The 14730-nt window shown below is 37.2% G+C and overlaps 1 protein-coding gene across 1 annotated transcript; it reads left to right on the top strand.

Moving 5' to 3' along the window:
• Positions 1-4484: 4484 nt before the first annotated feature.
• LOC143643302 (NXPE family member 2-like) lies at positions 4485-13384 on the top strand. Its single transcript, XM_077112037.1, has 4 exons — positions 4485-5150; positions 9988-10049; positions 12103-12318; positions 12849-13384. The coding sequence occupies exons 1-4, from the start codon at positions 4546-4548 to the stop codon at positions 13382-13384; spliced, it is 1419 nt and encodes a 472-aa protein (XP_076968152.1). The 5' UTR covers positions 4485-4545.
• Positions 13385-14730: the final 1346 nt, after the last annotated feature.

Genomic DNA, 14730 nt, shown 5'->3' with positions numbered 1-14730 from the left:
TTAAACATTTTAAGTGTACGATGCAGTGACATTAATTGCATTCATAGTATTATTCTGCAACTATTACCAAAGCTTTTTCATCACCTCAAGCAGAAACCCTGTATCTGTTCTCCTTTCTGCCAAGCCCTAGTAACCTCTAATTGACTTTCTGTCTCTATGAATTTGCCTATTCTAGATATTTCATATAAAGTGGAATCATATAAAATTTGTCCTTTTATTTCTGGCTTGATTCATCCATGTTATAGCATATTCGATGTTCATTCCTTTTTATGGCATGATAATATTCCATTATATGACATTAGGTTGTGTCCAACTTAAGGCTTTTGTGAATAATGCTCCTGTGGACATTGGCATATAGGTATCTGTTTGAGTTCCTGCTTTCATTTCTTTGGGGTATATATCAAGGAGTGGACTTACTGGATCATATGGTAATTCTATGTTTAACTTTTTGAGGAATTGTCAAATTATGTTCCATGGCAGTGTACTATTTTACACTTCCACTAGCAATGCACAATTGTTCCAATTTCTCCACATTTTTGCCAACCCTTGCTATTTTCTTTTTAAATAATAGTCATCCTACAGGTTGTGAAGTGGAACCATATTTTGTGATTTGATTTGTATTTCCTAAATAACTAATGATGTTGAGCACCTTATATTTATTTGCCTTTGTCTAACTTCTTTGGAGAAGTGTCTATTCAAGTCTTTGCCCAGTTTTTTTTTTCCTTCTTTTTATTAGGAAGGCAAAATGCCACATGCAGCGCCTCATTTGGATGTGTCTGGAGTCTTGGAAGCTTGATTACCTTACGTTCTCCTACTAATGGACCTTGAGAGCTTGTTTGGAGGTTCTAGCAGGGGAGCGCAGCTACTCGTATACGCTTGACCGAAGAACGGTCTTCCTCTAGCAGGGAAGGTTGTCCTCTTCGACCGAGCGCACAGCTTCGGGAGGGACGCACATGGAATGGTGAGGGAGGAAGGGGACACCCGCCTAGCCAGCCAGATCAGCTGAATCAACCCTGGCGATCAATGGGGTGACAGATGTCGCAGCCAGATCGCCCTCACATCCTTTGCCCAGTTTTTAATTGGGTTGTTAGTCTTTTTGCTGTTGCGTTATAGGAGTTCTGTATATGTTAAACCTTTATGAATATGTGATTTGCAATTATTTTTTCTGGTTCTGTAGGTCATCTTTTACCTTCTTAATAATGTCCTTTCACGAACAAAATTGGACTGATGTTCAGTGTTATGAAGTTTCCAGTTTTCCCCAAATCAAAAGGACCAGGAATGAATTCTTATTTTTTCTCTTCATTGAATATTTTATTCCCCAAAATATCCTGCCGAGGACCTGACTCACTGGTTTTAACTTGAATGCAACCATCTACTGAGGCCAGGTTCCTGCTGGTGTCCAACATCACACCTTTGTAGAGGTTCCTCTGAACACTATTCAGCAAAGCCCACTCTTCTGGGGTGAAGTTCACAGTCACTTCCTCAAAAACCACTGAGTACATCTCCTGACGTCCTGCAGTCTCCTTGCACAAAGGTTTTTAATTTTTACGAAGTCCAATTTATCTATATTTTCTTTTTGGTGCTCATGCTTTTGATCTCACATCTATGAATTCATTGCCAAATCCATGACCTTGAAAATTTCCCCCGTTTTCTTCTAGCAATTTTATTGCTTTATCTCTTATATTTAGGCCACTGATCCACTTTGAGTTCATTTTTGAATAAGGTATGAATAAGAGTCCATCTTTTGTATGTAGAAATCCAGTTTACCTAGCACTATTTGTTGCAGAAATTGTTCTTTTTCCATTAAATGAACTTGGTATCTTTGTCAAGAATCAATTGGCCGTAGATGTTTGTGTTTATTTCTGAACTCTCCTTTCATCAGGTACTCCTCCTTGTTGTTATGAGTGTCTGAGCAGGCTCCAGGTTTACAAAATAGTTTATTCTGACCACTCTTTCCAGCCTAATGGTTGCTTTGGTGGAGGGATCAAACCCCAGAACTTCCTCTTCTACCATTTTACATTGTCACTCCCTAATTTATTTATTTTCCACACTAATTGCTTTCTTCACTCAAAAGTTATTCTCAAAGGCAAAGTTAATTGTTCTGTACTTGTGGCCATTGTTTACATAGATGTAGTGAAGATAAAGTTTACCCTGAAAAAATAAAAATCCCACTGCCAAAGATGGCTTTGACTAAAAATCCTTTCTACTTTTTTCCATCTGGTAGTCTCTTCATGTTCTTTTGAGAATCATGTGCTATCAGCTCTATGAAGCCATTCTTAAACTCCCCAGGCAAAATTGACTAGAATCTCTTTTTTTGTGTGTGCCCATAGAGTTTTAATTATACATCCATCAAATTATTTTCTTTTTGTAATAATATGTTTACATGCTTGTTCTCTCATGAGATTGTACTTTCTAAGAATTAATCATATCAACTGCAAATAATAATTGCATATCTTCCTTTCACAATTAATTAGCAATGATTAATAATTAATTAAATTAGTATTGGTATTATTTTGATAAGTAACGAGGGCAGAGAGTATCTTTATTTACCACTAATAACCAGTAGAGTATCTACTTGGCTAAATGCAAATAGACTAAAGAATCCAATATTAAGAAATCCAATCATAAAAAATATGTAAAAAAATAGAATTAAGTATTTAGTAAATGAAAGGTTGAAAACTGCTGAAGATTAGAAGTAATAGAAGAAAACTGTGAAGGAATTTTCAGCCCTCTAACCATAGACATTAAATACTTCTAAAAATGTCAAAAATTCTTGTAAAAGAATTTCAGCAAAATTGACGGACTAAAGATTAAGATGTTTATTATGTAAAGAACTGGTACCAACCTAGAACTGATTCCAAAGACAAAAAACATTGAAACCCAAATAAAAAAAAACTGGGCAAAGGTTATAGACAATTCAGAAGAGAAGAGATGTTTTCGTTAATAAGCATTTAAGGGAAAATAAAGTTGAAATACCCTAGTGTTAAAATAAATATAATTAAAGTAGTAAGCCTCTCTTTTTACCTGTCAAATTTACAAATAGTTTTAGTTATGATGCTCTGCAATGTAACAAAAAATGTTTAATTGAGAAGTTGTTCATGGGAGATTTAGTCAATCGAGATATCTGGAGCACAACCATTTTCTCTAGATGGGCATCTGGCTGTCCAATGTCATCATCCAGATGGTGGATTTTGAATGAATCTTTTTTTCAGGCAACTATCTAATTATTAAAATATGAAAATAAAATGTTATGTAATAATTTTGGCACATACAAATATTCTGCTCCATAAAACTCTTTGACAACAGAATTATGAGGAAATTGTATACCAGGTCTTCAAGTCTTCCCATATAAATGCCAAATAACAGTCAACTATTAAAAAGCAAGACAAAAAACAAATGAAAAAACAGGCATTTTTCAATACTGACTTAACCCTTCTCATTTTAAGGTGCTGTCATAAAAAGTCTATTGGCTAAATGTCTTCCACATCTGGAAGATTCTTGAGATCAGAACAGATTTTGAATTGGTGGTAATATTCCCTTCAGTTACCTTGGTGTCTAGGTGAATATAATATTTATTGTCAGCCAAACAGATATTTAATTTATCTAAACCAGTGCTTGATAGGGAGGATTATTCCCATACATAAATAACCCCTATACTGTTTCTTCTACAATGCTGGTAGCAATGTAAACTCTTGAGAAGAGATTTGATAGTCAAGATGAATGTTTATATCCTTTGGCTGATTGATTGCTTAATTCAATAATATATGATGTGGTAATTCCATCTTCAGGAATCTATCATAAGAAAGTAATCTTATATATGAAAATTTAGAAAATAACCAAGCATTATATAAAATGGAAACAAATAGATATAATACAATTGTCCAACACAGTTGGCTAGATAACTCATGATGGAATATTATGTATCCATTTGAAATAATGACCATGAAAATTAGCCAACATCATTAAAATGTAATACATGATATCAGCTGAAAAAAACTATTAGAACTATATGTTAAGTGTGATTACAACTAAGTAAAATATACATGGCAGATGAAAGAAATAGTGAACATAAATAAAATAGACCAGAGAAAGAGCAAAGCTTAGTCTATAATTTTTATTTAAAAAGTAAGTCAGGGAAATGGCAAAGGGAACAACTTTAAAAATTCAATCATAAAATAATATATATTTATTATTTTTAGCTTATAGTTAATCCAATTGCCTCTAAAAGAAGTATCTGCAGGCAGCATAGGAAGTCATATTCATGGCTATTAATTCCTATGTTTCCAAAACTGAAAACTAGTTAGAATTAATTTTGATATATGATTATATCACAATGAAAGGTATAAACTGAACCATACTATCTATTATAAGACAAGTCCTATTATTTGCTGATAATATATTACTTTTCCTTCAATATTTCAGTTCTTGTTCAGAAGCCCTTTTGCCCAGACTCAATGGAGCATTTTTAGAAAATCCTTATATCCTGAAGTGCTACTGAGTCCATTGGTGTCACCAGCAGACACTGATCTGAGAATAAAGGAGATCATGAGGAAACTAGACCAACTGATCCCACCCAGACCTTTCACCCACCTGAACACCACCACCAGTGCAGCCCACAGCACAGCCACCATCCTCAACCCCCGAGACACTTACTGCAGGGGTGATCAGCTAGACATCCTGCTGGAGGTGAGGGACCACTTGGGACGCAAGAAGGAATATGGCGGTGACTTCCTGAGAGCCAGGATGTCTTCTCCAGCCCTGAACGCAGGCGCTTCAGGAAAGGTGACAGACTTCAACAATGGCACCTACCTTGTCAGCTTCACTCTGTTCTGGGCGGGCCAAGTCTCTCTGTCTCTCCTGCTCATCCACCCCAGTGAAGGGGCATCAGCTCTCTGGAGGGCGAGGAACCAAGGCTACGATAAGGTGATCTTCATGGGCTTATTTGCCAACACTACCTCCCAGGCCCACTCTGAATGTGGTCTGATTCTAAAGACAAGCGCTGAACTGTGCCAATACCTGGACACTCGAGACCAAGAAGCCTTCTACTGTGTGAGGCCTCAACACCTTCCCTGTGATGCTCTGACTCATGTGACCACAAGGAACAAAAAGATATCCTATCTTAGCAAAGAAGAGTGGAGGCTTTTCCATAGGTAAACAGACCTTTTTATACAGTGATAGATGCAAAGAGGTTGACTTGAGATCAGACCAAACTCTACCATATAGGTTCTCCTGATCAAGTTCCCTTATGCCAGTAAATGTTGACTAAGATATAATCACAATCACCACTTAGAATCAGTTCAGCTAGTATATGTTCACAAGGCACCACACAAGTTACTTCTAAAAGTATGGTTATATTCACCCTGAGCTATGTACTAAAAGGATATGACCAATGAAGTGCTTATATTTACCTATAGTTCTCCATGGTTTGAAATACTCCCACATTCAGTAATTGTCTATAATGTGTTCCATAAAATACTAATGCTGCAGAGTATTAATAGATGTTATGCAAAAAAGTCATCAATAGTGTCATTATTCAATCTATTTCACTCTTTATATCAAATGAATCTTAAAATCCTATAAATTATACTCTCCAAATATCTCCTGAATACAAATATTCCTCTCTATCCTTATTGCTTCCATCTTTCTTTGAGCTATCATCACCCCTCAATCAGATTATTGCAACAATTTCCAGAGCTAATTTTCTTTGACATCAGTCTTTTCCCTCTAGTCTTGATTCACATTTCCCATACCAATGTTTCTAAAATGCAGATATGATTTTTACTTTCCCTTGATTAAAGCCCTTAATGTGGCTCCTTTGCTCTAAGGATGCAATCCAAACTTTTTGATATATTTATAAGGGCTTACTTATCTCCATACCTTCTCTGTTCTCTTTATGCTGCGTTGGTCAGCCAAATTCAACTCCTTTTATTTCATAAATGGATGCTGTCATGGTTAGGGACAGGTGTCAACTTGGCCAAGTTGTGGTACCTGTTCATCTGATTGGGCAAGTGCTGGCCTGTCTGTTGCAATGAGGACATTTCATAGGATTAGGTCATGATCACATCAGCTACATCCACAGCTGATTCCATTTGTAATCAGCCAAAGGGGAGTGTCTTCTGCAATTAGTGATGCTAAATCCAATCATGGGAAGCCTTTTAAGGAGGACTCAGAGGAGACAGGTTGCATTCCTGCTTCCGCTGGTGAGCCTCTCCTGTGGAGTTCATCCAGGCCATCCATTGGAGTCATCGGCTTCGCAGCCTGCCCTGTGGATTTTGGACTCTGCATTCCTACGGTCACTTGAGACACTTTCATAAATTTTATATTTGCAAGTGTTCCCTGTTCACTCTGTTTCTCTAGAGAACCCTAACTAATACAGATGCTCTTTCTCAGCTATGATGTTTTACAGGCCTCAGTTTAGACATCAATTTCTCCAAGTGTTCCAACTCTGAGCAGTGTTCATCCTATATTCTTCCATGGCATTATCTTCCTCCCCAATTATATCACTTATTACACTAGTAAATTTCCAGTTTATTTCTGTATATCTTCTGCTAAATTGTAAGTTCTGTGAGGCAATACTTGAACATTTTTACCATTCATTCATTCAATTTATAAATATTTTTTAGCACCTTTTCTATTCCAGACGCAGCTTTAGGTACTTGAAATCCAAAATTCTAATGAGGTAAAAAAAAAAAAAAAGAAAGAAAGAAAGAAAAAAAGACAATTAAAAAAGCCAAACAGATTTGTAACATAAAATCATCAGAGTAAGAGTCTTGAGAGTGATGGTTGATCCTATTTTAAAGGAATGGACGGGTAATGTCCCTCTAGAGAAGTACCTGAGAATAGGTTGATTGAGCAGCAAGTTGAAAGATGTGAGGGAATGAACCATGTGAATATTTGAAGAAATGCCATTCTCAAGAGAAGGAATAAGTCCTGAGGCAAGAGCACGCTGGAATGTTCAAGGAATCCTGAGGGGTGTTACTGAGGCTGGAATACAGTTAGGGAGAGAAGAGGTCAGAATGTAGGCGAGACCGTATGGTTCAGGACAGGGCTTCACGTATCCCATTGAGGGCCACTAGTTTGTCATATAAATTTAGCTCCATTCCTGACTCATAAAGTTTCTCAATAACTGTTTGTTGAATGGAAGAATAAGTGAAATACAATCTGAAAAAATAAAATTAAATAGATTTCTTTGTGGCAGGACTGCTTAGAAACTTATATGTAGAATGTAAGCCTTCAAGCTTGGGCAGAACATACATTATTTCCCAGCCTTATCTGACCACTTATTTTATGCATCATTTTAAGGGACTTGGGTTCCACACTTTGTGAACTACTGCTACAGAAAGGCCTTGGCTTTTTAAATGTGTATTTCAGAAAAGTAATCTGGATGGCATAATATCCCAAAATTCAAATTCAGATCTAATAGAACCATGATGAAGACACAAAGGGGAGGGCAAAACTGACAAGATTTTACAAGATTTCCCTTACACCCTTATCTCATTTTCACTACCTTGTTTTCATAACCAAGGTGTGGAAAAAAATCCCTTTATCCTGTGGCTCAGCCAAAAAGAAGCTGGGATATTCCCAATAATTATTTTACCAATAAACTAAGTGAGAACTCATCATGGAACATAGAGCCCAGAGACCTGTCTTGAAGGTCTCAGGTCTGTGTCTTAAAGCTGATGGTCACCTGTGCCTGATTGTATAACTGGTATTTGTCACATTTCACTTCTTCTTGAGATGATTCTCACTGCAGCCTTGCTTACTATCCTAGCTATACCTCAGGAAATCCTAAGTCTCTGATCTTGCAGTCCTGCATGAGTTTTGAATACTTGTTATGCTTCTCAGACTAGCTACCTGACCATAGTCTGTCTAATCTCTGCTTCACTTCCCTACAGATACATTGCCTTCCTTGGTCCCCTGCTCTAGTCAAGTTTTGTTTTGTTTTGTTTTTCTTCTCCAAAGCATAGAGATTGTATTTGAGTCTCCTCACTAGTGACTTAGTGCCTTGCAGTGAATATTTGGCCTCACAGGTGAATACACATCCAAGAATTCTCATGAATAATTCTATTTCCAAAACTGAGTTCTAAGATCTCTTTCTTGCCCTTGAGTCCAAGGACTAAGCCTGTTTCTCTTTCATTTGTAATAGAGTAAATATATTCTCCTACCAGCATTCTCTCTCCAACTCACCTCTTCAAACATAAAAAATTCTTTTTAATTGAAGAATTTTATATATAATCATAATGGAAAAATAAACAAAAGGTTAACACCTGAGAAGCCATCACATCAGTAAAGCAGTTATTCTTTCAGTTTCTTTTGTGATCTAATGCCATTGAGCTTATGAAACTTAACACAACACACACACACAGACCAGAAACATGAAAATGAATGCCTTTATACCATGAATGCATATTTTTAATCCTAATTTTAACATCCCACAAAAGTTTGGCTTTGGTAGCCAAATGTACAAGATAGCAGGTATTGGTGTCTTTTATTCAACTCACCTTGCATGGCATGGATGTAAGAGAACAGATGTTTGACCAGGTTCATATTTCCCATGGAGATAATTTTTAATCTTGTGCCAAAGATAGGTCTGAGAGGATCCTCTGCAATAAGAATTGCTATTGAGCAGTTGAGAACCTACTATGTGCCAGGCATTATGTTAGATACCTCCCTTATACTACCATTAATCATCAGTAAAACACTCTGGAGGGATTATTATTATACCCATTTTACAGATGAGTAAGCATAAGCACAGATCTATTACATAGCTTGCCCAAAGTCATGTATGTAGTAAGTTACAGTCAGAATTGAAATCCAAACTCACCTTACTCTAAACTCTAAAGTTAATGGGCTGTAGCACAGTCTCCCATGACTCCACCACTCCACACAGACATCACTGTCCAGCCTCCTCAGCCCTGGATGGGAGGATATTACTCTCATTTGACCTAAAATTCTTTCTCTGTGATTCTGGCGCTTCTACTCAACCCTGGAAAATAATTCATTTATCCTGACAGGGAATTCTGTGGCTCTGACCATTGAACTCCTAGCTTCCCCCAGATGCATTTCATTTTGACTGAATGAATTTGATTTGAGCAAATATAGTCACTAGCTCATTGATAGGACTGATACCTTGAGGTGAAGCTTGCTGTGGCACTGGGAATATGACAGTGAACAGTAACTGAAAAAATTCCTCCTTTGGGGGAGCTAGTAGACAATGGAAAATAGATTTCAGGGACTTGAAGATGAGGAGTGGGTGAAGATAAGACTGGAGAGGTAGATAAGAATTAACTCATGGGAGGTTTGTATGCCAGTTATTTGGAGCTTGGTCCTTACCCCATAGGTTGATGATGGAAAATCATGGAAAGACTTTATGGAGGGAAATGAAACAGGCAGCATAGAAGTATGTATTTAGGTGGGATCAACCAAAGGTGCAGAAAGATTATCTTGAACTAATCAAGGACATGATTCTTAAAGTGACGCCCCTGAACCAACAGCTTCAACTTTACTTGGGAACTTGTTAGAAATCCAAATTTTGAGCCCTAGACCTATTGATTCAGAAACTAGGGGTAAGGTCCAGTAAACTTGTTTTAATAACTCCCCAGTTCATCCTGATGCATGCTCAAGTTTGAGAAGTACTAACCCAGGAGAAGGTTGATGAGGGTCTGAATTACTGCAGATGGTAAAGATTGAGAGGAGAGTTTGGTAGAGAATCATTTAGAAGATAAAATCAGAAAGCATATGTATTGATTTGATTGACTGCACATGTAAGGTGAATGACTCTCTCTGGCTAATGTTTGCTATTAGCTGAGAAACAGTTTTCCAGAATTTGAACCCATTTACTTACCCAGGATTTCGTAAATATACAACGACAGAGATAAAATCACTGGCAGAAAGTTAAGAGTGTGGCTCAAGTAATCTAAGACAGTGATTCATTCTTACTATACTCTGGGAAGATATCAAGCTAATTTATTTTCCCATTTCTTGAAGGTCCAATGTGGGGATTGAAATAATGAAGAACTTGACATCGATTCAGGTCCTGCCGTGTAAGAGTAAGTCTAGCACGCTGTTGCTGCTGATGGTCACTATTTATCCTTTCCAAAACCATTTTTAGTTTGAGAGACATTTATTCAAAATAAACCATTTTGATTTCTCACCACCATCATTTCCCTGGCACAAATGGTATCCACCATTTTGAGTTTAAAAGAGGAGATTTTATTTTTGGAAATTGTTTCCCTATCAGTTTAAACCAGTTTTTAACCTGGGTCAGAAAAAAAGCTAGAAACCCCTAATTTCCGATGTCTTCTCTCAAAATATGAAGAGTGTTTATATTTGAACTTGAAATTTATTCCCCCAGAAGTCAGTAATTGAGTGCTGTTGCTATATGAATATCTCAGATGAGCTGCAGAGCTTCAGAATTAGGACATATTCATTGGTGGCTTCTAGTTTCTCTTTCAGTCAAACCAAATCACTCAAAAGTCTATGAACTAGCAATTTCTGTGGGGTTTTCAGTTTTGCTACATGAACTTCAGCGGTCAACCAAAGACATCACACTTATAAAAGTGGTGTTTCTGCTACTCTAGCTTTAAAGTGAATTTCCACAAATCAAATGACTTCTCTTATGACAATCAATGGAGTATACATTTACCCATTGCCTTTTTTTCATGCATTAAGCAATTGTTTATTTAGAGTCTACTGGGTGCAAAGATTTTTGCTAAACCCTGTGGACAGCATATATATAAATGAACCATGAACCCAGATCTAAAGTTCACAATCTGTGAAAAAGACAGATCCCTTCTCTGCCACAGCTGCCATCATCCGTGCCCAACTTTGACCTCAAAGAAAGTTCTTACACTCGAGACAATTTGAGTCCTTATAACATTCCCATTGTTTTCCTCTTGCTTGAACAGCAACAACTGGCAAAGTCAGGAAGTTTCTTAGAAGATGGTGCAGAGTACTGTTTTTGAGAGTCACTTACAAACGTGGTGTTAATTGAATATGGATAAATTTAAGCTTTTGAGCTTGTATCTGAATGCCCAACAATGCAGGTAGATGACAAAGAAGAGGTGGTATATAAGTGATTAAAATAAAAGTGACCTCAGACTCTTACTCGGGTGAAAGTTCAATATGAGTCCATGAGAACAACTTAGGCTACTTTAATATTAATGGAGGAGTGTTCAGAACAAGAAGGTAACAGCCCTGCTTTTTTTCTGCACTATTCAGACCACACTGAGAATATTATGTTCAGTTCTGGATGCAACAATTAAACCCTCACGAGGTTCATCAATTAACCAGGGAATGTGATTCTGGTGCACCCAAAAATAAGCAACGTGTGACACATTTCATAATGTGTTGAAGCTTCTGACAGAAGTAACTAGTTTGAGGAGGGGGAGATTTACCGATTGAGCAAGGCCAGTCTCATAAGTGCAATATTTAGTGGGACCACTAAGCCCTGCAATTTCATGACCACATGTTTTCCTCCTGCCTTTGTGTAGGAGTCTCATAGTTGAGTGGCCTTGGAGATAGAGGTCTGGAGAAACACTGAATGCACAAGAGAAAAACCAATGCCCTCTCCAGAAAAACTATGCAGAGAGAAATCTCAATTCATCCATTTATCATGATCTTGTAGAGGTGATTCTTCTACTATGTTTGTATGCAGGGTTGTGGGTAAATGTAGATATTCTGTTGGCCTAATGCTGGAAACCAAATCTAAAAATCTATATTTTTAAATTGTTATAATTATAAATTATTATTATAAAAGACTATACTTTAAAATTATTGTTTCCCAGGGTCAGTGGCTATAGCACAGCTGGCGCTCTATAAATAGTTGAGGAAGGATGGAGGGCAGAGATAGAGAAGAAGAGAAGAGGTGGATAGGAGACAGGGAAAGATGGAGGAAGGATAAGGAAAAAAGGGAGAAAATGAAGAAGGTGGTTCTGAATAATTTGTGGTAATAAAAATAACTTACTTTGGGTGATACAACGGTGGCTCATTGGCAGAGTTCTTGCTTGCCATGCCAGAGACCCAGGTTCGTTTCTCGGAGCCTGCCCAACTGACTCCCCACCCCCCACCCCAATTACTTACTCTGAGAACTTTTTTCACCAGAGAGAGAGACTATAAAAAGGAAATGTCAGATTGGAATGAAGTCTCCTTTCCCCAGTGGCTATACTTTGAAAAGAAAGTGGATTACAGCATTTTGCAAACAGATTGAGTTATATGAAACAAAAAATATAAATGACTGCTTGAAAAGAAAACTAATTTACCTCATGGGAGATTCAACCCTGCGTCAGTGGATTTACTACTTACAAAAAGCTGTGAAAAGTACGTATTTTATTTTTATTTTCAAATTATAGTTGACTTTTGAGGTATTTTGATAATAGAGTTATTTTTTTTCCTGATGTTTACTTTTCCTTTTATTGTCATTTTTGAAAGTGTCAAACTTTTGCATTTTGACTTCTTTTGGGTTTTTTTTTTTTTTTTGACTTTTAAAACAAAGTTATGAGGCAGGCCATGGTGGCTTAATAGCAGAGTTCTCTCCTGCCATGCGGGAGACCCAGGTTCGATTCCCGGTGCCTGCCCATGCAAACAACCAAAAACCAAAAACCAAAACAAAGTTATGTTGCTTTCTCATTCACAAGAAATATTAACATTTTTTCATCTTCATAAATTCTGATGGAAAGTTCAACATTTTGTTTAGATTATAATGCTTCTGGTAAGGTCCTCTGCCTCCCGTGGGCAGCAGTGCTCCAGTCAGAAGCAATCTTGGTTAGACCTTTGCAGACGGTGTGTGAATTTTAAGATTTTACAAATTTTTCCTTTGTTAAAAGATCTATTGATTTGTTTTCCATCAGCCCTAAAATATTTTGATTATCACGGAACCGGGATCTTTAAAACACATGTGCTTCTGGATGCCGAAAGACATATTTTGATTCAGTGGAAAAAGCATGGTCATCCATTTGTTACCCAAAAACTGTTCTCAGTGAAAGAGGAAAACTACATCCCACGGGAAATTGACCGGGTAGCAGGAGACAATGACACAGCCATTGTCATCACCTTCGGTCAGCACTTCAGACCCTTTCCAATCAGCATTTTCACCCGTAGGGCTCTCAATGTACAAAAAGCCATTGAACGTCTATTCCTGCGAAGCCCAGAGACCAAAGTCATCTTCAAAACTGAAAACACCAGGGAACTGTATCTAAATGCAGAGATGTTTGGTGATTTTCATGGCTATGTTCAAAATCTGATCATCAGGGATATTTTTGTGAATCTCAATGTGGGTATAATAGATGCCTGGGATATGACTGTTGCATGTCACACTAATGCTGCCCACCCACCAGATTATGTGATTGGAAATCAGATTAACATGTTCTTAAACTACATTTGCTAGAGGGAAAGCACAGAAAAATAGCACTGGCCATTCTCGATAGGTTTTCTCACACGGCATACACGGCGTGAATAGTCCAATGGAATCCCAGGTATGTGCAAGCCAAAATTTAAAGGAATCTCTCCAGTGCCAAGTTTAACTGAATCACAAAACACCACCATTCACAGTTTAGTTTTAAGAAATGTATGGCCCAGAAATGAGTGCTCTGAATGTTTCAAGTTATGAGAAAATGTGGTATATAGGGGAAGATTTAGTGAAATCATAATAGCCGTCTTCTTACAAAGGAAAATTATTTAGAGTTTAGCAACCAGCTGTTTTCTAGACTTCAGTAAGAATCAGGCTCACAGTCCAAAATCCACAAACTTGCTGAAAGAAACCAGTTTATTATTATGGCAGCATACAGACCTTGTACTCTGATTCTTACTGACACTGCAATTTTGAGATAAGATCCCCTTCAGAGGACCTCAAATGACTTCATGAGCTTTGTCTCTAGATCTTCCTCTCAGCATAAAAGTATCCACCCTTTCTATTAATATTCTCCGGGTGTCAAGAGAGGGGGGTATTGTTACTCAAGGAGGATTTCTCTATTCAGACTGTATTTTTTTAGTGGAAGGAGGTGAAAGTATAATGATATAACTGCAATACAAATGCCAGGTCATATAGCTTAGGAGTGGACTCCTCTAAATAAGGGAACTCACATCAGAACTTCTTACTTACATCATGCTACTCATTGGTTCTAATGCTTCTTGTAGGAAATTTCACAACCATTGCATGCTTAAATATTTAAACATGAGTTTTAATTTTCCCACCAAGGCTTCTAAAAACCCTTCAACCTAGTTCTATTATGATACAGCTTCCAGTTTTCACACCATTACCCTCCTCTGAATGCATTGAAGTTTCTGTCACTCTACAATGTGCCTTCCACCCCATCTCCCAACCCAACAAATTGAATGCCTGACTGAGATGTGATCATTCAGCTCAGAATAATGAGAACCTGTTACGTCTCTTGCTCTAGAGCTTCACTGTCCAATATACTGCTATTGTCCACACGCAGTTGTTTAAATTTAAATTAAATAAAATTAAAAACCAGTTCCTCAGTTTCACTAATCACATGTCCAATGTTCAACAGCCACGTGTGGCTAATAGTATATTGGACAGCACAAAATTTACTTGCATTCCTCTCTAGAAAGTATTTTTTTATGTTTTGTTGTAGCATTTGGATGTGTGTTTTAAGATAAGACCAATGATATCTTTTAGCTTTTTATGATGAGTATAAAAAATTATCAAATATTGGTAATAGTATATTGCTAATACACAAGACATGAACAAGCCATTTGAAACTGTAGAAA

The sequence above is a fragment of the Tamandua tetradactyla genome, chromosome 8 (genome assembly GCF_023851605.1).
Source record: "Tamandua tetradactyla isolate mTamTet1 chromosome 8, mTamTet1.pri, whole genome shotgun sequence".
NCBI classification, from domain to species: domain Eukaryota; kingdom Metazoa; phylum Chordata; class Mammalia; order Pilosa; family Myrmecophagidae; genus Tamandua; species Tamandua tetradactyla.
This window is presented reverse-complemented; position numbering and strand designations above follow the sequence as displayed.

Excerpts from the sequence above, each read along its gene's own strand:
- LOC143643302 (XM_077112037.1), top strand. The coding sequence starts at position 4,546 with ATGAGGAAACTAGACCAACTGATCCCACCCAGACCTTTCACCCACCTG. Across the intron at positions 5,151-9,987 it reads GAGTGGAGGCTTTTCCATAG|GTCCAATGTGGGGATTGAAA; the intron begins GTAAACAGACCT and ends CATTTCTTGAAG. Across the intron at positions 10,050-12,102 it reads TCAGGTCCTGCCGTGTAAGA|AGAGAGAGACTATAAAAAGG; the intron begins GTAAGTCTAGCA and ends TTTTTTCACCAG.